Raw genomic sequence first — 23,389 nt, 5'->3', positions numbered from 1 at the left:
TATGATTTTCAATTGCACAATTCCTCTTCTTTTCCACATGTCAGTCTTTGTCTGGTTATGTACAGTCTTTCATAAAATTCTACTGTATTTCTTTTTTCCTGTAAATGCCCACAAGAAGATGAACCTCTACCATACGGTAGACTTATTTTGATAGTATTAAGGCAGAAATCTGATAACAAGTCACCATGTTAACAATGTTTATTAACTTAGAGTAAGCAATGGTATTCACGAAATTTAACGACTGAATAGCAGCAGAACTGTTACTGGATTTTGCCAAAAGTTAAATACCAGAGGTTATAAAATCTATCCACTAGAACCACAGGAATTCAGCACTTCAATGTTCTTCATTTCACAACATATCTGCATAATTTCTTCTAAGACCTGGCCCACAGACCAAGATAGATTCATTCCAGTAAATACCTAATCCAGAATGTAAAGTCCTGGCCGCACGCTGTACTTGATTTATTCCTCCAAAGCTGCTGTCTGACCTATGATCTGTGATCTACCATACAAGCTAAGAAAAGTTAGTTTCAGCAGAGTTTGTTAAATCGCGCTTTAGTTTCAGTAACGCGCTGGTGCGTTTATTTCAAGAATCTCCTGAGCAACCACATTTGGAGCATAAACGAGTGAGTTTAAAGCGGCAGTATTGCAGAGAGCAGTTCAGTTCCGGATTTGTCAGTGTCATAGACACGCCCACTCGCTTTCGCTTCACCCAGAAATACTGCAGTTTGCTCGCTGTTGCGCTGAGACCAAAGTTTGCTGTTGCAAAGAAGGAGTTCTGTCGCTGACAGCGTCTCCTTTGGACATTTCGTGCAGAGAAAGATGGTGCTCTACCACAAAGAGTTTGAAAATGCTGGGAAGAAGCCTGGAACCCAGGTCTGGAGAGTGGAAAACTTGGAGTTGGTGCCTGTTCCGAAAAGTTTGCATGGCAGTTTCTATGTAGGAGACGCGTATCTGGTGATGCACACCATCGTCGTTAAAAGCCACTTCTCGTACAATCTGCATTTTTGGCTAGGTGAGGATGTTGCTCTGTTTATTAATGTTATGCTTTGTAATCAGCCTGGGCTGGAGTAATGTTAAACTTATTTATTTTTCTCCAGGCAAGGAATGCTCCCAGGATGAAAGTGTCGCCGCTGCGATTTTCACTGTGCAGATGGATGACTATCTGTCAGGGAAACCGGTGCAGTACCGGGAGATTCAGGACTACGAATCCAACACTTTTGTCGGCTATTTCAAGGACGGACTGAAGTACCAGGTAGAAATTGTAGTGTACCCTAAATATGCAGAGGCCACTCTCCTCTTAAATACATTTTGGTTTTTTTTTCTTCCCTTTTTGCTAGTTCACTGGTGCTCCCAGCTTTTTCTGCTCATGACAGTGTTGTACGCCCAAAATATTAGAAGTGGTAAAATCGCTCTTCTAGGTATATTGACCGGCAAGTGATATTCACCATTAAAGTAACAGTTCTGCGTGAAAGTTGACACAACTAGAAAAAGCATTAATTTCCGTTTCTCGGACCATCCATTTGTTTTTTTCTGTCTTGTCTGTAGTCAAGTTTCATGAGTGAGATGGGATATTTAGAGCTGGTTGCGTATTTCACATACTTCCATACAACATAGGAGGCTCATTAAGCTACTGTTGACTCTCAGAGCAGTCCACCCATTCCATTTCCCTCATATCCCCCATCACTACTTCCCTCAAATGTGTTCATCAACTCCTCCATTGAATTGATGAACATACAACTCACCGACACTAGGGGCAGTTTACAATTTGCTTCCAACATACACAAGTTTGGGATGTGGGAGGATGTCAGAAAACCTGTGGAGAATGTGTACACTTCACAAAGAGCGGATTGACTCTAGGCTGCTGGAGCTGGGAAACTGCAAAATAAGCCCTGCTACACAAAGTAAGCAGGGACCATCACACACAAGCCTGGTCCTGTCTTCACTAAATAGCCACACCCATATATAGTGTTTGCTACTTTTATCTTTCTTTAACTCTGTGATAATCAATAGTAAGATTGATCAGGCTTTAAGTATTTCTGACTCATTGATTTTAAAATGCTCTAGAGTTTCCATGAGAAAACCATCCAAGCTCAGAAGTGATTGATTCTGCTGATATAAGTGACTTGTAAAGGTTAATATTTTCTGCTCTCTGGATTTTCTCACTCCAGTCTTGTTATTTGTAATCTCAACCTTACAGGCTTGTACAGAAAGAGCTCCTTTGGTCCATCATGGTCTTGCTGATCCCATCCATTGCTAATCCCATTTTGCAATAACTAATCAGTAGCCTTCAGTGCTTTGGTAATTTGAGTGCTTGCATAGATATTTGTTGAATATGAGATTACAAAGTTCCACCAATATACAGGAACTGTGTTTCGGATTCCTCTGAGTGAAATAAATTCTTCCTGTGATGCAATCCAAATCGTTCCCCTTTAACCTCAACCTATGCCCTCCAGATTTTGACTCCTCTGGTATGGGGAAAGATAGTGTGTCAATGCCCTTTGTAATTTTTGTATACCCCTTTCAAGTCCCTCTCAGCCTCCTCAAGAAAACAAACAAAGCCTTTACAATCTCATCGTAAGTGAAATGTTCCATCACAGGCAACATTCAGGAGGATGTCTTCCTGCTGTATACACTTTGATGGTACAAACCTGCTCTCAGCATTGTCCCACATTTTGCTTTTTTACTAACCTTTAGTCAAGTTGATATTGTAGCATCTGATGTTGTCATCAACTTGTTTTTCAAGGCCCATCAAGACTCTGATTAAGACAGTGTTTGCTAATTAAGACTTTGTGATCAATCTGCCTAACATGCTGTTGACCAGTCAGTTTAGTTATACTTTTTCAGGATAATCCACTAATTTTCTTAAAGCTGCAACTTAAATAAATAAAAACTAAATCGTCCTACAAGAGTGCTTGAATAATGAAAGACAGTAAAACGCGATTGATTGGATGCACTCGTTAGATAACAATGTCCTTGACTGCACTGGCATTTGAAGCTGAATTCTGATCACCAACAATCAAGCAGTGTATTCGATCACTTAGGCTTGTAGAATTCTAATTGTCTTTACATTAAACTTTGCCTCTCTTTCAGTTTATTTCTAGTAAAAGATAACATTTATTTTAAAGACCATGCTAAACCAAAAAACAGTTTTGTAAAGCTCATGGATGAATATGAATGAATATATATTGTGTCAAACTCTGACTTCATTGCCATTACATATCATGTTAATTTTATTGCGCCTGCTGAAAAGGACTGTTGGCACCTCTTTATCCCACCCTCCTCATTCTCAAGAATCAAATTCTACTGTGTGTTGGTAATTGTGAAAGTAACTTGCATATGACATTTCTCAATTTGTATTTAATCCAAGAGAATTTTTTTTATAAAATATAGTGGTCCAAATATGATCCACTACTTACCAATATTTAAGTCAGAGCCATCTCTTGCATTTATTGCTTAACATAACTTCTCTTGAAATAATTTAACCCTGATATTTATTGGACTGTGCAATTGGATGACAGATTTTTCCAAATGGCCTGCAATTTTTAGGTGAGACAGTTTTGAATTTTATTCTCCATGCAGCATCCACCCTGATTAATGGGTTGATTGTGGGATGAAAATGCCTGCAGTAGAAGGTATTAGCAGGTGGTCATGCCAGAAGAGATATCAGTTATTAAGTAGAATTGGTGTTAAGGAGATGGGGTCTCTGTTGGGTACTGGATGGGAGCAGATGGTGATTGGTGCCAGTTGGAATGTCCTGCATGGTGATAATGTTTGGAGGATGAAATGGAGAAGGTGATTGAAGGCAAAGATCACTGTGGGAATGGAATGGTGTCAACAGAGGGAGTGAAAACTGTCAGTAGTGTTGAAGACTTGTGAGGGCCGGGTAGAAAAAAGATGAAAATAGTCTTTCATCAAGTCAATGTGCTTTCTTGAGATGAAGCATGTGACTAGGGGGAGGTTTAAGAGTGCCAATGTTTTCTTATGGATGCGTGATTATTGCAATGTGGAAACAATGTTCAGTGAGTGGCAGAGGAAAGAACCAAGCATACTTTGGTGAACAGGCATTATGTGGAGTGGGTTATGGATTGGATATCATGGAGAGATTGTGAGGGAATTTACCAGTTACCTTGAACTCCTTACTCAACATCCAAATAAACATTTGCCTTCAGAACCCAACTTTTTCATAGAAATGCACGATTTCAATTTCCAACATCAGTACTATTTTGCTTTTGGATGCCAGCTTATTTTTTTTTCACATTATCTTATCTGCATTCAAGCTGATGGATGTAAATTGTTAAAGTATACTTGCTGCCTTTTACCATTTATTTCACTTCCTCAGAGAAGGTTGGCTTGCACACTCTACTCTCACCTCAAGTGAAGCTAGTGAGTCAGTTTTAAAGTCCACAGATCTCTTTAAATTTTAATTCCGTGCAGAAATCCAAACCACCTGTTTTTGGAGATCAGAATGGCATTCATTTACTTGATACAGTTCAGATAATGAATATCCTGGTAAAATGTAATGAATACAATACCTCTTTTTTCACTTTTGCCATACAGTGACTTAATATAAGATATACCTTTGTGCTGGTAGATTTTGTTAATTGTAAGTAAATGGCTGTGAAATTAAGGTAGTGTTTCATGTAATGGTCAGCATTTTGGGATTCTTATGCAAGTATATGGTATGCCAAGGTGGAAGTCTCAAACCTCCTGAAAGGAGTTTGCTGAAGGTTCTCTGACAACACTCTGCCTCTGGGGTACTCATGGAAGAGGGTTTGCAGATGTCTGCCAGTTCCTTGGCACTGCCACTTGGAAAATTCGTGCGCAGACCAGGAACAGAATTTTCTATAAGTGTCCAAAACTCCAAAAAATGGTTTCTCAACTATTTACCAAGCCAATAAAAATAAAACACATTTTCAAAATATACTTCAAATATGCTTCAAAGTTTTGAAGTCTAATGTGTGAGATGTTGCTTTTAGGAAAGAGTGAAGTATACAGTCAATGGTAATACCTTTATTATCATTGAAGTACAGAGGGGTCAATGTCTATGGGTCCCTGAAAATTATGACACAAGTGGGTGGTAAGAATTATGTAGAGTATAAGTGCATTCAGTAAAAAAAAAATTAAATTATTTTATGTTTTTTATACTCAGTGTTCCAAGATATGAATTTTTTTAATTCATGTGTTGGAACACTGAGTATAAACGTCCAGAATTCAAGTGGCAGCATTATAAAACTTCAGGCAAAATTTGAAGTACTGTCACCACATTACAGAGAGTAGTTGGAGCATTGGAGAAGCTGCAGAGTAGTTCACCAGGATTGGAGAGTATTAGGAATTAGGGGTGGTGGAACTAACTGTGATTGCTATGTCCGGTGCTGAGGCGCTGATCTGATATAAGGTACTGAGAGACACAGTCAGGGTAGACGGTGTATTTTTTATAGGGTGGAAAGACAAATACTAGGCAAATAAAGGCAAATCTGAAAGGAATAAAGCTTAAAGGAGACTTGTCAGGCAAACTTTTTACATAGAGAGGAGCAGTTGCTAGGAACTTGCTGCAGATTAGGCTCTTCTTGTCATTCCTCCATCCACATATCCAACTGACTTGTACCCTTTGACAACCTTTTTTTGTGCAAATATGCACAATTCCATCAATCTTCGTGTCATCAGGAATCTTACTAAGTAGACCACCTCCATTTTCATCCCAATATATTACAAACAGCAGATGTCCCTCACTGATGCTTATGGAATATCACTGGCACAGTGTTTGGGGGGGGGGGGAACACCCCTTCAATACAATCTTCAGTCATTCTTGGCCAAACCAAAATTTGGATCCAATTTACTAATGTCTTAATATTCTGGACCAGCTTATTATTAAGAAAAACTTGTAGAATATTTACCAATATCAATATAGATATCATATACTGCCGTACCTTCATCAATCTTCTTTGCTATTTACTCAAAAAATTCAAATCGTATTTGTAAGACAGGACCCAAATCAGTTATGCTTTCCCAAAAGCAAGTAAACGCTTTCCCAATCTTTTCCAATAATTGCCCTTCCTCTGCAGCACAAAGATTTTGCAGGTCCTGCCTCTTGCACTTGTGCGGAGCCTAGCATTTTTTATCATCATTAGCTCTACCCACCGATTCACCTGGGCTGACTTTGACATTTCCCTTCCTTCTTAGTCCCATTTCAGGTAACTTCCCTGTTACTGACACAAACCCAATGACTCTTACAGTTACCTTAACTGTACCTCCCCACCCCCCCCCCCCCCATCCAGCCTTCTGTATCACTTTTCTCAATTTTTCCGGCTCTGCCACATCTATCTGCAGATTCCTGCTCAAGCCACTGAGTTCGTCCAGCAGATTGTTCGATGCTTCAGATTCTAGCACCTGCAGTGTCTTGTGCCTCTCTTCTGAAATGTGGTTTCCTGTTGGCCATTGTTGGTAGTCATCACACTGTTGCCCTCCATTTCCTGCATGTCTGCTCTGAAACGTACCCGCCCCCCCCCATTAACACCACCACCTCTATTGCTGTCCAGGTAGTAAAGTAACAGAGTTCCATTGATCCTCACATTTCACCCTACCAGTCTTCATATGCAGCACATCATCTGCCATCAGCTCCGATGGTATCCCACCACCCGTCACATTCTCCACTGCCCACTCTGTTTTCTGCTCTCTGCAGGGACCACTCTCTCTGCTCATCCCTCTTCACCCATTCTTCCCCTTTCCCTGCAAACAAAGGAGTAATAATATCTGTCCTTCATCTCCCCTTCATCAGCATTCGGAAATTTAGTCAGGCTTTTTCTAGTGATGCATTTTAAAACTTGCTTAAGTTGTTGCTTTCTAATGCATTTCAAATAAATAAATGTTTAATCACTTGAGCAATGCAATGATAACCACGATAGTCACATATTGAAACTTTCCATCACTGAGTAGACAACGCACTGTTTTAAAGCTGATAAATGTGGTAAATAAGCAGATGGCTAACTAGCTTTCCATTTTGACTTGTGGCTAACACAATAAATATTTGTGTGACTAGGAAATGCAGATATAAATTTGGAACATCACATTTTAAATTTGAGTGTAAATAGAGGCTTATTTTATCAAGAGTCAGGGAAAATAATTCCATTGTTATCCTTTTTTTCAAAAAAAACTTTAGTTTTCATCTGTTTCTTCTTCTGGCAAAATAAAAATTTTGGTGCACACTGAAACAGCCATGTCATGAAAAGAATAAATATCACAAGCTCTTAAATGTTTTGGAGCAAAGAAGAAACCAGTTTTATTCTAAAATGCTTTTGGTAAATGTACATACCACATGTGTTGAAGATGCAGATCTACTGGCATTGAAGAGACAAAAGGATTAACAGTGACCCGTTTATAAAATATTCATTCATTTTTGTTAATAGTGGAAATAAAAATCATGAGAAAGGATAAAACTATTGAGACCCAGAGATTCTTCTACTATTTTGGGAGTTGAGTTCTGATCTCTACATTAACTCTACTTGCATATTATTGTTTCATATCTCTTTGTAACCTCACCTAAAACAATAACTTGGTTGTATTTGGTTCAGTGTCTACAGACTTTGGCAGAAACCATTTTCTGTGAATAAACACTCCCTCGTTTCACTCAGAAACAGGCAAGTTTTAATTGTAAAAATATCCAAACAGTAACTGGGATGCGGACTTAGAGTACAATGGGAGATAGAAAGGAAATGTCAAAAGGGCAGTGTTTTGATAGTCATGGGAAATCTTACATGCAGGTAGATTGGGGGAAAATCAGGTTGGTGATGGATCACAAGAGAGTGAATAGAGGGACGTCCATTTATAACAGAGTTGTGGGGAAATTTCTTTAGCCAGAGAGTGGTGAACTTGTGGAATTTGTTACCACAAGTGCTGTGGAGGCCAGGATGTTCGCTGTATTTAAGGCAGACATTAATAGGTTTTTGATTGGCCACGGCATCAAAGGTAACGGTGAGAAGGCCAGGGAGAGAGGCTAAAGAGGGCAAAAAGGATCAGCCATGATTGAATGGCGGCACAAACTCGATGGGCCAAATAGCCTAATTTTGCTCCTATGTCTTATGGTCTTTTGATCTTATGCCAGATTCCCTGTGAAGGATGTGATTTACTTAATGAGCTCTTTTTTTAATAAATTTAAGTACACTTAGATTATTGCTTAAGGTTTTACATATTATATACAACATTTATATAACATGTTCTCAAAATGTAACCTGGTGTTTTTTTGTAAATCTGTGATTATACAGTACCACCTTCAAACTAAGTAGTTCCTCTTGAGCTGAGAAGCTTAAAATTAAACATTTTTCATTTAGTATTGTCTGCCTGAAAGGAAGACTGGAATATATATATGATCAATTCAACTACTTGATAATTTTGTAGGAGTTCTTTGGGGAACTATTTCATGTCCAACTATATAAAATTGCCTTATCACTTTCCATCCCTCTGTGAACAAGTCAGGTATTTTAAACTGAGTTGGAGGTAACATTTAACCACAAGTTTCAGGCAGTGACAAACTTCAATTAAAAAAAACACAATCACCTCTCTAGGATTATCAGTGGTATTTCCATAATTATTAAGTATCCCCATTCACGAGAATATGAACCAAATGTAAATATCATGCCCAGAAAGGAAGGCCTGCAGAGGTTTTGTATTCTATGGTGAGCGGCTCACTAAAATTCTCTCCAAAGCCTCTCATTATTACATCTTCAGTCACTCTTGGGACAAAATGCCCTCTGCATGCCCTCAATGTACTCATCAAAATTCAAGAAACTTAACTCCAGAACAAAATAAGCCTTTTGATTCATAGCCCATTCATGTGATAATGATTCGGTTCTGTCAACAGTCAGTTTACATTGGTTGATGATTATTTAGATTTATGGTGTGATATACTGTATTCAAAACTTATTGGATACAGTTAAGTCCCAACATTTGAAGGTTAACTTATTGTTGTAGCGATGTACTACATACAGAGCTAGAGACAACGACATGCAGTCAGTAAGTCGTTTCAAGACTAGTTTATTCAAACTTCGCGGCGCTGGCATTTAATCCCTAGCGCCTGCCCTTTCCGGGCAGAAATGACGTCAGAGGTGCATTACCAAAGTCTCTCCCCGTGCGCTGGCTATTTGTGAGCCGGTTCACCTGCGCAGAAAGTGGGTCGCCACATTGTAGTTATTTGATAACTACAGATTCTTCCGCTGATGGAGCAGGAAGCGGTTGAAAGGTTGAGCAAGAGGGTAGTTTTTGAAGTGATGAAATCTTACCACTGCTTGCACAGTCTATCCAAATCCAGGCATTCCAAATTAAAGTGTGACAGTCTGCCTATTCAACTTGATTTATCTTTTCATTTATCGTTGTGGAACCCATCTCCACTTCTTGGATTGATGAAGCAGTCAGGTTTCTCAAGAATGTTGTGTTTGATTTCTTAAGGCTTGTTGACATTACGCCCACAGCCAGGCCTTCTTCCCTCACACAGCTGCCCTTTAAACAGTACCACCAATGCCACCTCCGACTTCTCCACCCCCAATACACAGAATAAAGGACATTGCTTTCCCTCAGAGAAACAAGAGACCACAGATGCTGTAATCTGCAACCCAAATAAAAGCTCAGGAGGAACCCAGCATCTGTGCAGATGAAGGGATTTTGGGTTGAGGGCCTGTGTTAGGACTAGGAGGGTCTGCCTCCTTTGATGCTGCCTGACCTGCTAAGGTCTTCCAGCAGTTGTGTATTGCCTCCCCCCCCCCCCCGCCGAACACAGCACATGATCATAGAGGGGCTCTTCTTTCCCAGCCTCTTCAAACATGTATCTGCTTAATAGTGATAGTCAGTTGATAGATATATGGGGGTTCCACATTTTTATTTCAAAAATACACTTAATTTAGGATGATTTATGTGGAGAATATAATTAGTACATATCTTTTCCAACATTAATTGTACCATCAAACAATACATTGCTGTATTATGTGACACCACCATCCATGTTTCTTCCTTACTATGTCCATGAAATATTTGCAAGGCTTAGCCAATCAGAGTCTGGAGATGGCAGGATTGTAGACAATAGTCCTTCCCCACAAAGCCTTTGCAGTGGCTACACTGAGCTTCAGTGTATCCCTCAGCATGCATTTGGGCCAAGTGCTTGCAGGCTCCTTGTGCTGGAAGACCAACGGGTTTTGGGCATATTTTCACCAAGACAGTGATCTTCCAACAGTGGATATTTGTTTCAGTAAATACCCCTGGGAACTGTGCAGAGATCATAAAGTTTTCTGCACAACTGTTTCAGCTGAACCAAAATGAAGACAACTACACCGATCTCCAGATCTTCTTGGCAAGCTGACGATCTATGAAGAGGTGCTCTATATCTTAGTCACTGCTTATCCATCCCAAAAGCAACATGTGGTAGGAGTGAGACACTAATTGTACAGGAAGGATTCCACTAATGTTAAAGTAACAGTGATACATAACAGAGGAAGCATTACTATCTGAGATTGGCCTTCAGGCCCATTATACATACCATTCAGTATCCGCACTTATCACTGAATGCAAAGCTGTTCTCTATTCTGATTCATATATCCCTTCATTCAGTCGATTCTACAAAACCTTTGCTTGCTTTCTAGTATATTATCAATTCCCTTACTTGAGTTTCAAATAATTTGGGGTTAAAGAATGTTAATTTTTTTTATTGGGGTTAAAGAATATTTAAAATTTTAATAGCAAAACGTAAATTCTGTTTTTGCTGACTCCTGTAGCTTTTCAGAGACATTATGTTTTAATGTATTGTTATGTTGGAAAATCTCATGGCACATGGAAAAATTAACATGTGTTTATCTTCTTCATCCTCTTAGGCTGGTGGGGTGGCTTCTGGATTTACACATGTCATTACTAATGACCTCTCTGCTAAGAGATTGCTACACATTAAAGGCAGGAGAATTGTGAGAGCCAGAGAAGTACAACTCGATTGGGCCAGTTTTAATAAAGGAGACTGTTTCATCATTGATCTGGGAGCGGTAAGTCCAGAGGAAATATATATTATAACTTAATTTCTGCCTTTATCCTTCACTCAGTCTATAGCTAAGCAAAATGTATGGAGTCTAGTGACTGTTATTAACACTGTTTGACTCCTCCCAGTGCACCTTGATGTTACTACTTAATACTATTTGTTTTTTTATGTTTAGAATCATCCACAAAACTATGTCTAAAAACACATACCCACCCAGAAAATTTTGTCATAACAAATTGTTTATTCAGATTTTTTTAACATGGGGAGAGGGAACTAGAAGAAAGAGAGGGAACTAGAGAGGAAAACCTACAGCACAATATGGGCCAAAGCTGTGCTGAACATCTCCCTTCCTTAAAAATTACTAAGCTTACCCATAGCCCTCTATTTTTCTAAGTTCCATATACCTAACCAAAAGTCCCTTAAAAGACCCTATCGTATCTGCCTCCACCACTGTTGCTGGCAGCCCATTCCACACACTCACCACTCTCTGAGTAAAAAATTTACCCATGACGTCTCCTCTGTACCTACTCCCAAGCACCTTAAACCTATGTCCTCTTGTGGTAACCATTTCAACCCTGGGGAAAAAGCCTCTGACTATCTACACAATCAGTGCCTCTCATCTTGTGCATCTCTATCAGGTCACCTCTCATCCTCTGTCATTCCAATGAGAAAAGGCTGAGTTCACTTAACCTGTTTTCATAGGGCATGCTCCCCAATCTAGGCAACATCCTTGTAAATCTCCTCCACACCCTTTCTATGGCTTCCACATCCTTCTGGTAGTGAGGCGACCAGAACTGAGCACAGTACTCCAAGTGGGGTCTGACCAGGGTCCTATATAGCTGGAACATTACCTCTCAGCTCCTAAATTCAATTCTACGATTAATGAAGCCCAATACACCATATGCCTTCTTAACCACAGTGTCAACCTGCGCAGCTGCTTTGAGCTTCCTATGGACTCAGACCCCAGGAACACTCTGATCCTCCATACTGCCAAGTGTCTTACCATTAATACTGTATTCTGCCATCATATTTGACCTAGCAAAATGAACCACTTCACACTTGTCTGGGTTGAACTTCATCTGCCACTTCTCAGCCCAGTTTTGCATCCTATCAATGTCCTGCTGTAACCTCTGACAGCCCTCTGCACTATCCACAACACCTCCAACCTTTGTGTCATCAGCAAATTTATTAACACATCCCTCCACTTCCTCATCCAGGTCATTTATAAATATCATGAAGAGTAAGGGTCCCAGAACAGATCCCTGAGGCACTCCACTGGTGACCGACCTCCAGGCAGAATATGACCCACCTACAACCACTCTTTGCCTTCTGTGGGCAAGCCAGTTCTGGATCCACGATGCAATGTCATGCCTCCTTACTTTCTCAATAAGCCTTCGATGGGGTACCTTATCAAATACCTTGCTGAAATCCATATCCACTACATCTACTGCTCTTCCTTCATCAATGTGTTTAGTCACATCCTCAAAAAATTCAATTAGGCTCGTAAGGCACAACCTGCCCTTGACTAAGCCATGTTGATTATTCCTAATCATATTATGCCTCTCCAAATGTTCATAGATCCTGCTTCTCAGGATCTAATGCAAATATGATCTAGTACTGTCAACTGGGGTTGAATTTCTATGTACAAGATTGAATGGGTTAAATGTAAATTTTCACAGATCAATATGCTGTATGAAACTATGATAAATTTGATGGCAACACACAGAAAATCTGGAGGAACTCAGCAGGTCAGGCAGCATCTATGGAAATGAGTCGATGTTTCAGGCTGAGACCCTTCTTCAGGACTAAATTTGGTACATGTCTGCACTTGTGTGTTCTATTTTCTTGTCATTCTTAGTTCTGAGACTTCTTCTATTACAATTTTTCTATTTCTCTATTCCAGCTTTTTGAAATTGCCATAATATGTAGGAAACATATACATTGTAGCAGATTATAGAAACGTACAGCACAATAGCCCATCCATATCGAGTCTTAGCAACATGGAGCATAGAAACAGGCCATTTGGCCTAATTAGTCTATGTTGACAAAAATTCCCATCTAGCTAGACCTACTTGCCCACATTTGGCCCAAATCACTCCAAACGTTTTCTGTTCATGTACTTGGCGCACTGGGATGCTCACCTCCACTGATCTTGTTCGTCTCCATTAAGCCCATATATCTTCCTGTACTGCTCCTATTGAAGTATCTGTTCCAAAACTCTTTCAAATATTCTGACTGTATCTGCCTCCACTAATAATTTTGGCACTCGTTCCAAGATATTCACGATCCTCTGTATATAGAAAAAAATTACCCCTCAGATTATATTATGAGGTAATAATTGTTCTCAACTTTGTCATTGATTATTGAGATTCTAGGCTCAATAATCAATCGTGCTAAAATAACATTGTCCAGAAGACCACATATGACAATTAAATGAAACAGTTTCTGCACGTGCATAAACACAAGGTTTCACCTACTCTCCTGCACAAATCCAAGGGTAGTTTGTTTTTGGTCAGCACTATAGACATTGGAGAATTGCAAGAGTTGTCAGAAATGCCAAGTTAATTATCTCCTACCACGGGATGATCTGGGTGGTACGTGCTGATTTGTGCAGTGAGTGAACCAGCTGGGAAATATCACTTGAAATAATGGGCAGACACAGGAGCAGACATCACACTTCTCTCATGCACAGGTGCATAAATTGATGCAAACATTGGACACCTTAGAGAAACTGTAGAATGTTTATCCTCCTCCCACCCAACCAACCCAATCAATTGGGAAGCCAAGATCGGATTCTCTAGTTGTGCTCATTGGTGGGAAGACTGCCTAACACCAATGTAGGTAGGATCTGTTCCTTTAACTGAAGTTCAAGAATGATTTCACCCTTCATAAAGCCCCGACTTTTTGGCTGAGCCCCAGATACTTCAGCAAGTTTGTTAGAGAGTCAAGGGATATGGGCGATTAAATTGCTGTTGAAGCAATGGTCATATCAGCCACAAAGAGTAGATGAACGGGGGGAAATGGCTTATTATGCTCTTATTTTCTGTTGCTAATATGATAATTTATTATTGTCACATGCACCGTGGTACAGTGGAAGACTTTGTTTTGCATGCTTACCATACAGATCATTTTTTTTCAACAGTGCATTGTGGTAATATGGAACAAAACAATAAGAGAATGCAAAATGAAATACTAGAGTTGCAGGAAAAAATGTAGTGCAGGCAGAAAACAAGGTTCAAAGCTGTAAGAAAATAGATCTGACGTCAGGATTCCATAGTCTTACAACAGCAGGATAGAAGCTGTCCTTGAGGTTGGTGTTTTAGTGATGGTGTTCATGGATTCATCATCTGCTCAGAAGTCTACTTGCTTCTTCCAGTCCACTGTCAGGTCTTTGAACAGATAATGAACCCATGAACACTACTCACTATCGTTGCACACTTTTTTGCACGGCTTACTTTTTTAAATCTGTTTCCCATTGTGATGTATAGTAGCTGTTCTGTTTTACACTGAACTGCTGCTGCAAACGAATGCATTTCATGACAAACACACGAGATTCTTCAGATACTGTAAATCCAGAGCAACACACTCAAGATCTGAGAATCTCAGTAGATCAGGAGGCATCTACAGAAAGGAACGAACAGTCCGCATTTTAGGCTGAGACCCTTCATCAGGACTGGAAGTGAAAGGGGAAGAAGCCGGAATAAGAAGGCGGAGGAGGGGAGGGAGTACAGACTCGAAGGTGATAGGTGAAGAGGCATATCACATATGTCAGTAATAACAAACCTGACTCTGATTCAGTGTCCATGTGTTGATGCGTCATTCCCATGGAAGTTACAAAGTGGATGCGAAGAATTGGCAGTTGCATCCTGTGGTGGTTTTTATGTTGCCATTCATTCAAGTTTGCACAGAACACAAATGCTGAACAGCCTCTGTTTTGTTCCCACACAAAAACTTGAGAATTAAAATGGAAGCCGAGACAAAATGCAAACATAGCATATAGAAAAGTTGACTTTGTGTTTAATCCCTATTTGAGAAGATCAAAATGACAATTGGCATGGACAGATCCAACTCAGCAGGATTGTAGCTACTAAAATAGGCCGTGATGACTGCCCAACAAAAAGGCTATCGTAGCTTTAACCTTGGGCCAAGTGGAAGTAAATCACGGGCAGCTATACTGGGAAATACATTTGCAGAAGAGCTGAGGCTTTCAAATGGAGCTATATGTCATAAAAATAAATCCCAGGGGACTAAGTAGGAATCCTGAGACCACTTTAGAATTTCCATCCATCATTGATTTCCTGGCTTACTGATTTTCAATAAAAGTTTAAATATAAACTGAGTAGAAATCTTGCAGAAGTCAATAAGAGCATCAGAATAGGTTTATCTTCACTGAAGTATGTCATGTCATTTGTTGTTTTGTAGTACAAGGTAAGGACTAAAGATTACTACGGAGTGCAAATAGATAAATAATGTGAAACTGGAATAGTGAGGTAGTGTTCATAGGTTCATGGATCTTTCATAAAACCGATGGTGGAAGAGAAGGAGCTGTTCTTAAATTGTTGAGTTTGGTTCTTCAAGCTGCTCTATTCCTCCTCAGTGATAGTAATGAGAAGAGGGTATGCTCTTGATGGTGAGGATTCTTAATGATGGATACTGTCCTCTTGAGGCACTGTGCTTTGAAGCTGTCCTCAATGGTTGAGGCACTGCCTTTTATAGTTGCCCAAGATGGTGGAGAGGGTTATGTGATGGAGCTGGCTGAGTCTACAGTCTTCTGCAGCCTCTTTCAAACCTGTGCATTGGAGCCTCCGCACTAAGCAGTGATGCAATCAATCAGAATGATCCCCACTGTACGCCTACAGAAATTTGCTCGGGTCTTTAGTGTAAATCCCAAACTTCTAATGAGGTATAACCACTGGATATACAAAGTGCAAGAACTTTGTCTAATTACTGTGTATCCATTGAGGTAAATGCAAGAACTATGCTATTTTTAATACATGATGCCTCAAATAGAAAGGTACCTAAACTTGCCCTTTCCATCAGGGTTGTTAAACTTGCTCACTTGTGTCTAGCTGGAGTTTCGCTGACGCATACTAATACAAAAAGGCCTTAGATGTATGGTTATGGATACTCCAAATTCAGACAACAAATGGCATTTTAGCAACACTCCATTATGGGACTTGCATTTTACCACTGGAACAAGCATTTTCTCCTACGACATGTGGAAAATTGCTGAACTGTTTAATGCCTCATAATATTTCTGGTAATTACACATGATAGCACAATCATATGATGTAGAAATCACCCTGACTAGCCAAGGTATACACCTGTACTGGGTGAAAGTGCTTGTGAAAAGGTGGATTTGTGATTTCAGATTTGGTCCGTATTGACTAGACCATATATGTCAAACTCAAGGCCCGCGGGCCAAATCCGGCCCGCGGTGGAATTATCTTTGGCCCGTGAGATAATATCTAATTACTATTACTGGCCCCAGTAATCGAAGCGCCTATGGCGTATGATATGGCTAATGCTGAGTTTATTCAGGTACCAGGTTTTCAGGGTTTTTAGTGTTTATTCGGCAGTCTTGCTCGGCAGTCTTCTTCATAAGAAACGGAATTTGTAAAGTGAAACACTTTGTAGTTATAGCAGAGACTGAGACACATGAGAGCAGGCTGAAAAAACGGAGGCAACGAAAGCTGCGTTCGCACGCGTCCGACTGATCCGGCCCGCATGAAGCTGCATTTTGCTCAATCTGGCCCGTGACCTAAAATGAGTTTGACACCCCTGCACTAGACCGATATGGCTTGAGCATTGGCATGCAGAGTAACTAAAACTTGATAAAGATTATATAAAAACAAGTACTTTTCACATTAAAGAATTTAAGTAACACTATAATTCACAAGGTGGAAACTTGAATAAACTTGAAACTGCCATATACCTATATTTTAAGATTCATCTGGAGATACTGATGCAGGTGCTGTGTGAGGATTGTGTGTTGTGCTTGACCATGCTACAAAATAGTTGTTAAAATTAGACCAGGTGTGACAATTACTATTTTACAGTAAATTTTACATCCCCTTATCAAAGTTGTAAGTTTGATGCAAGATAAGCAGCAGTATTAGAATTGTTGGTTTGTCAATAGACAATGTCCATATTGTTTAAATAAAATTTGTTTAGTTTCCTTTTCAGCTTAGATCTCTGCTCAGTTAAACTGCATCTGGATGTCAGAGTACAGGCTGGACCCCTCCCCTGATTTTGATGAAAAGGTGCTTTGTGTGCTGCTTCAAAGGTTAATTTACTGTCTAAGTATACAACTCTGAAACTGTTTCAGGTAGTCATGAAACCAAGAAAGAAAAGAAAGGCAACACAATCAGCAAGTTGAACCAAACATGAAAAGTTGCATTAATTCATGTTTTCTTAAATATTTTTTCAGATGAAGAAGGGAAATCTCAACTAAGAAAGTACAAATATCAATGGACAAATGCATTGTTCTCTCTGCAGCCCAGGCTTAGCTGACATTCTTGGTTCTTAAAGTTTCAGAGGACTGATGTGCTTTTAGTCTAAAATAGTCAATTGATCAAAATCCATAACTTAGTGCTATTGTACATAGAAGAGTACAATACAGGAACAAGTCCTTATGCCACAAATTCTATCACCCCTTGATGCTAAACTAAACTGATCCCATCTGCCTGCACACGGTCTATATCCTTTCATTCCCTGTCTGTTCATTTAAATATCTCTTAAATATTGCTATCACATCTGCTAATGCCATCTCCCATGGCAGTGCATTTCAGGCACCCACTGCTCTGCGTAAACAAACAAACCGACCATGCCTCATACATCTCGATTAAATGTTCTTACTCTCACTTTAAAGCTGAGGCCTCAGAATATCACCCCTCTTCATGCTAACCTGGTCATCGGGTGTGAGGTGTTGTCAGGGCTGCTGTACTTGGCACAAGTGTGCCCTGTCCTCCTCTCCTGCTTGGATATTACCCAGGCCACCTTCCGGTTCCTCTGGGGATTCAAGATGGAGTGAGTCAGATGTATAACAATACACACATCCCAAGACAACAAAGAAAAAAAACATAACCAATGTTGCCCTCATCCCAACAACCATCTTCATGCATGGCTGCAACGGGCTGCGTGTGGAACCTAAATATGTGGTCATCACGTACCACTATGCACTAAGGTTCTAGCTATCGCTGGTGTTGTGAAGGATGGGATTAGCCCTGTCACCGCACAATGTTCTAGTAAGCTAGCTGTTGCCGTATTACTCATCCTTTTTGGAAAAGTTCTTTCAGACCAACACATTTGACTACAGGTCCACCAGGCAATGAACAGTACAGAGCACCCTGCAAGCACTACAGGGGAGGGACTGGATGGATGCACAGGAGTAGCTCCCAAAGAAGTCTGTCCAGACAATTTGGCAGAAAGCTCATTGTCCGATCTCAACATCAGGCACCATGATCTTGCTTGGCTAGTGGTAAGAGGGGCCCTTCCAGTCAGATCCTTCCTGCATGCCCAGAACATTACTTCCACTGCTCACAACCCATGAGATGACTCTGGTGAGGGCAGGATGGTCACCCTCCTCAGTGTGGGCTGTGGGTTTGGGAAGAGGGTGTGAAGAAAGATGCAAGACCCTGCATATGGAGTAGCTGCATGACAGAGGACTGTCTGATCTACAGGCTGTGCATGGGGTCACACACACAGACGTACATCAAGGGCTGCTGGAAGACTATTAACTCGGTGAAAGATGGTCCTTAGCTTGCCTGAAATGCGTTGGTTTTTTTTTTCAGCACATTGAGATGGCCATAGAGGAATGTAGCCAGCAGGTGCATTCCAGGATATGGGAGTATATGCTCGGGGATGCACCATAGCTTGGCACAGCCACTGCAAGGTATGGTGGGAAGGACCACAGTATAGGGATCTTCAACTTTTGAGTGGAGCGGGGCTGGCAGGGTGAGAAAGTGTTTCAATTGTTGTAGTATCAACCCAAGGGGGCACTTGAGTGGCAACAGTGTTATTGGTATTCTTTTGGTTTAAAAAAACTACAGATTAACAATGACTTTTATATAAAAAGTATTAAATGAATGAAACTCATTTCTTCTGAATTATATTCTTAGTTCAGTCTGTTCACTTGGATGCTCAACAACCTATCTTGATTTAATTTATCATAATGCAAAGTCAAACTTCTAAATGAGGAACACCTAGTCAGACCTGTTCACTAAAATAACATAGCTCAAGAAAGTCATGCCTATTAACTCTATTCTCTAAAGATAATAGGAATTTACATTCCAATTGCATTTTGACTGTATGGGTGTGACCTGGAAGACATAATAAAATAAATTACAAATTATTGAAATCAGAACAGCAAATTAATAGAAATATTCACCACATTAGGCAAGATCTGTGCAGAGAGAAAAGCAGAGTTCACATTTCAGGCTGGATCTCTTTCATCAGAACTGGGAAAAAGAGAACGGGTTAGTTTTGCATTGCAGAGAAGGGGCGATGGGATCCATTGGACAAAAGAAATATTTATACTATGATGAGGCCAGGATTGACTTGGAGATAAGTTGTAGAAGTCATCCGGTCAATAGGCTAACAGGGGTGGTTAGAGAGTGGGGATGCAAGCAATGAAGGAAAAACTTTGCAAAATACAAGGTTGCAGGACATGCTGAGCAGGTCAGGATGAGCTAATGGAGAGGGAGAACTGTTCCAATATCACAGATAAACTAATTACTTATAGCAAAAGTGGCTAGTTCTGACAGAAACGAAGAAAAGACCAGCTTCATAAATTTGAAGAGTTCAATATTGAATCTGGAAGGCTGTAATACACCTCTTGGAACTTCCTGTCACCAGACTTGAATGCCTCTGATCTGGCCTTCAGCAGATTGCAGATCTCCTGGTTCATCCATGGCTTCTGGTTGGGGAATACTCTAAATGATTTTGTGGGGACACACTCATCCACTACTGTTTTAATGAAGTCAGTTACAACCATGGTGTATTCATTCAGATCAACAGATGGCCCAGTCAACTTACTTGAGGCAATCCTGTATCTGCTCCCCTGCCTCCCATGACCACCTCTTTGTTGTCCTCATCTCTGGAGCTTTGCTCATTAGCCTCTGCTAGGGGGTACAGATACTTAAATGAAGTATTAATACTTGTAAGGTCTAAATTAGTGTGGCTGGAAGATGCCCGCAAATTGGGCTAAGAGACTCTAGTACAATTATATTTATGGCCAAGTTCATTTTCATGTTACGTATATGATTGATTCATGCCCCTCTAAAAGAGAGGAAGGAGATCTCGAATGGATTTATTGCAGCTGCATTTACACAGGAGATGGACACAGAGTCTATAGAAATGAGAGGAAACAGCAGTGAGGTCATGGAACATATACAGATTGCAGGGGAGGAGGTGCTTGTCTTTTTGAGGTAAATTAGGATGAATAAATCCCCATGGCTTGACAAGGTGTTTCCTTGGAAGTGTGGGAGTCTAGTGCAGAAATTGCAGAGGTCCTAGTGGAGATATTTTAAATGTCCTTACCCTCAGGTGAGGTGCTGGAGAATTGGAGGATAACTAACGTTGTCCTCTATTTAAGAAAAGCTCTAAGAATAAACCAGAAATTTATAGGCCAGTGAGCCTGACATCAGTATTGGTTAAGTTATTGGAAGATATTCTAAGGAGCTGAATATACAAGTATTTGGATAGACAGGGACTGATTAGGGATAGTCAACATGGCTTTGAGTGTGGAAGGTTGTGTCTAACAAAATTGTAGAATTTTTTGATTAAGTTACCAGGCGATTTGATGAAGGAAAGGCAGTGGATGTTGTTTTCATGGACTTTAGCAAGACCTTTGACAAGGTCCCACAAGGATGGTTGGCCAAGAGGCTTCAGTCGCTTGCTATTCTAGATGAGTTAGTAAATTGGATTAGACATTGGGTTTGTGGGAGAAGCCAGAGTGATAGTAGATGGCTGTCACTCTGACTGGAGGCCTGTGATTGGTGGAGTGCCACAAGGATCGGTGCTAAGTTCATTGTAATTTTTTCATCTATATCAATGATCTAGATGATAATGTGGTTAACTGGATCATCAGATTTGTGAATTATACCAAGACTGGGGGTGTAGTGGACAGCGAGGTAGTCTATCAGAGCTTGCAATGGGATCTAGACCAGCTGGAAAAACGGGCTGGAGAAATGGCAGATAGAATTTAATGCAGACAAGTGTGAGGTATGTCACTTTGGGAGGACAAATCAAGGTAGGACTTACATGGCGAGTCATAGAGGAATGTGGAATGTAGTAAAATAGAGGAATCTTGGAATATCCATAATTCTCTGAAATTGGAGAGATCTGGGGTCTCACATATAGGTAGAGTTTTAATGAGAGCTCTTGGAGTATTGGTCTTCAGAAATCAAAGTATTGAGTACAGGAGTTGGGATGTTATGTTGAAGTTGTATAAAATGTTGGTGAGGCACTATTTGGTATACTGTGTGCAGTTTTGGACAACTACCTACAGAGAATATATCAATAAGATTTTTAAAAATCAAATGAAATTTACAAGGATGTTACTGGGATTTGAGTTATAGGGAACGGTTGAAAAGGTTAGGACTTTATTCACTGCAGCATAGGAGAATGAAGGGAAATTAATAGAGGTATACAAGGTTATGAGGGGTAAATGCAAGCAGGCTTTTTCCACTGAGGTTGGATGAGACAAGAACTAGAGGTCAAGGGTTAAGGATGAAAGGTGAAATGTTTAAGGGGAACATGATGGTGATCTTCTTCACTCGGTGTGGTCAGAGTGTGAAATAAGCTTCCAGTGGAAATGGCGGATGCAGGTTCAATTCCAACACTTAAGAGAAACCTGGATAGGTACATGGATGGGAGTGGTATAAAGGGCTATGGTATGGGTGAAACTAGGCAGAGTAATAGTTTGGCATGGACAAGATGGGCTGATGGGCCTGTTTTAGTGCTGAAGTGTTCAATGACTTTATGACTCTACTATTACTCACAATATATAACCAAGCTATTTGACTGCTCAGAAAATTATCAAGTCATAGGGAGCCATTTGTCCTCCAGTCCTGAGCTGCCTGCAAAAAGAAGCTTACTAACTGCATTTGGCTACACTTTCTTTAAGTTAAAGCTTTAAAGTTAGAAGGAGTAACCCATTTGTTTATTGTTTGATCCACCAAAGTGTTTGATACTCATCTCAGATGAACACTGAATCCAGTGGAATAGGTTCTGCTGATAATTTACTTAACTGGCAGCTGGATGGGATCAGCATAAGTTGCACCTTCTCAAGGGAGCATGTTGTTATCCAGACAGGGGTCTAAATTCAGATTAGTTTAACTTGAGGAGGTCACTTGGCCATTGGGTTCGTGCCAGCTTCCAACAGAGCAATCCAGTGAATGACATATCCTCTCTCATTTCTCAGGGATCTTGCAACTTATTCTCTTGCACACGTCATCAATATCTTTTTGTTTATTTTGTATTTTATATTAAATTACTGTAGCAATTCTCTTGTCAGCACATCTTTGGGATTGTATTGTACGTAGTTCACAAAACGTTGCTGTGGTTCACCAGCACCTTCTTTGCCCCATGTGAAGGAGAACAGTTGGTGAAATCCCATACAGTCACAGGGAGCACTTGCAAACTCCACACCGTGAGGATTGAACTCAAATCCCTGGAGTTGTTCCTGATTTTAATGCCAGATGCAACAAAACTATGCTTTGCACTGTGAATCAGAATGTGATTTAAATAGGTATTGCATTGCCTTCTTTAGCCCATTGCTAGAGATATCTGAAGAATGATTTAATCCAAAATCACATAGGATGTTTTACAGATGCCCTTGGCAAATGGCTAATTTCCAAGAATAATTTATTTTGTCCCTGTTGAGTATTTGTATAGTGGGTACACTTGAATCCAATTTATTTTCAATGTTTTTCTTTATTCTCTTGGGAGTCTAGTCTATTTATCACTTTGTCTGTGAACAGTTTGGTGGCAACCCCATGTTGTCAGTTTGTACATTAATGCATCTGATTAAACTAGATCATTTAAATTTTGCCAGTGATTTTAGAGGTGACAGAGACTTCGTTGTGTCTCTGCAAAAAGTTTCTTGCAACACTTCTTCTGAAGTGTCCTAAACCAGCACATATTCTCCATTGCCCTCTCTCTCTTTGTGTTACCTTGTCAAGTTAGTCTCCTAAAATATTCTGCTTTGCTTTTCAGCCTCTGGCTCACATCCTACTCCATTTCTTTTAATTACTCTGCCTTCACTTCCAGTAGAAAACTTTCTTCATCTGGGCCACCGTACATTACCTGATTTCTCAGTGAGAAAGAATTAGCTCAAGGTCAAGAATTAGCTTGACCTTGCACATTACATGATTGCTG

The 23,389-nt window shown here is 40.2% G+C and overlaps 1 protein-coding gene across 1 annotated transcript in view; it reads left to right on the top strand.

The window, feature by feature from the left end:
• The first annotated feature begins 518 nt into the window (after positions 1-518).
• The window catches only part of scin (scinderin), a 128,805-nt gene continuing 105,934 nt past the window's right edge, over positions 519-23,389 (top strand). The window contains exons 1-3 of the mRNA XM_073054144.1: positions 519-1,015; positions 1,101-1,255; positions 10,854-11,015. Coding sequence (XP_072910245.1) covers positions 823-1,015; positions 1,101-1,255; positions 10,854-11,015 — 510 coding nt within the window. The 5' untranslated portion in view covers positions 519-822. The remainder of the gene's footprint in view (positions 1,016-1,100; positions 1,256-10,853; positions 11,016-23,389) is intronic.

Source organism: Hemitrygon akajei, chromosome 8, assembly GCF_048418815.1.
Source record: "Hemitrygon akajei chromosome 8, sHemAka1.3, whole genome shotgun sequence".
NCBI classification, from domain to species: Eukaryota; Metazoa; Chordata; class Chondrichthyes; order Myliobatiformes; family Dasyatidae; genus Hemitrygon; species Hemitrygon akajei.
Note: the sequence above shows the minus strand (reverse complement) of the source record. Positions and strands in the feature narration are given on the sequence as shown.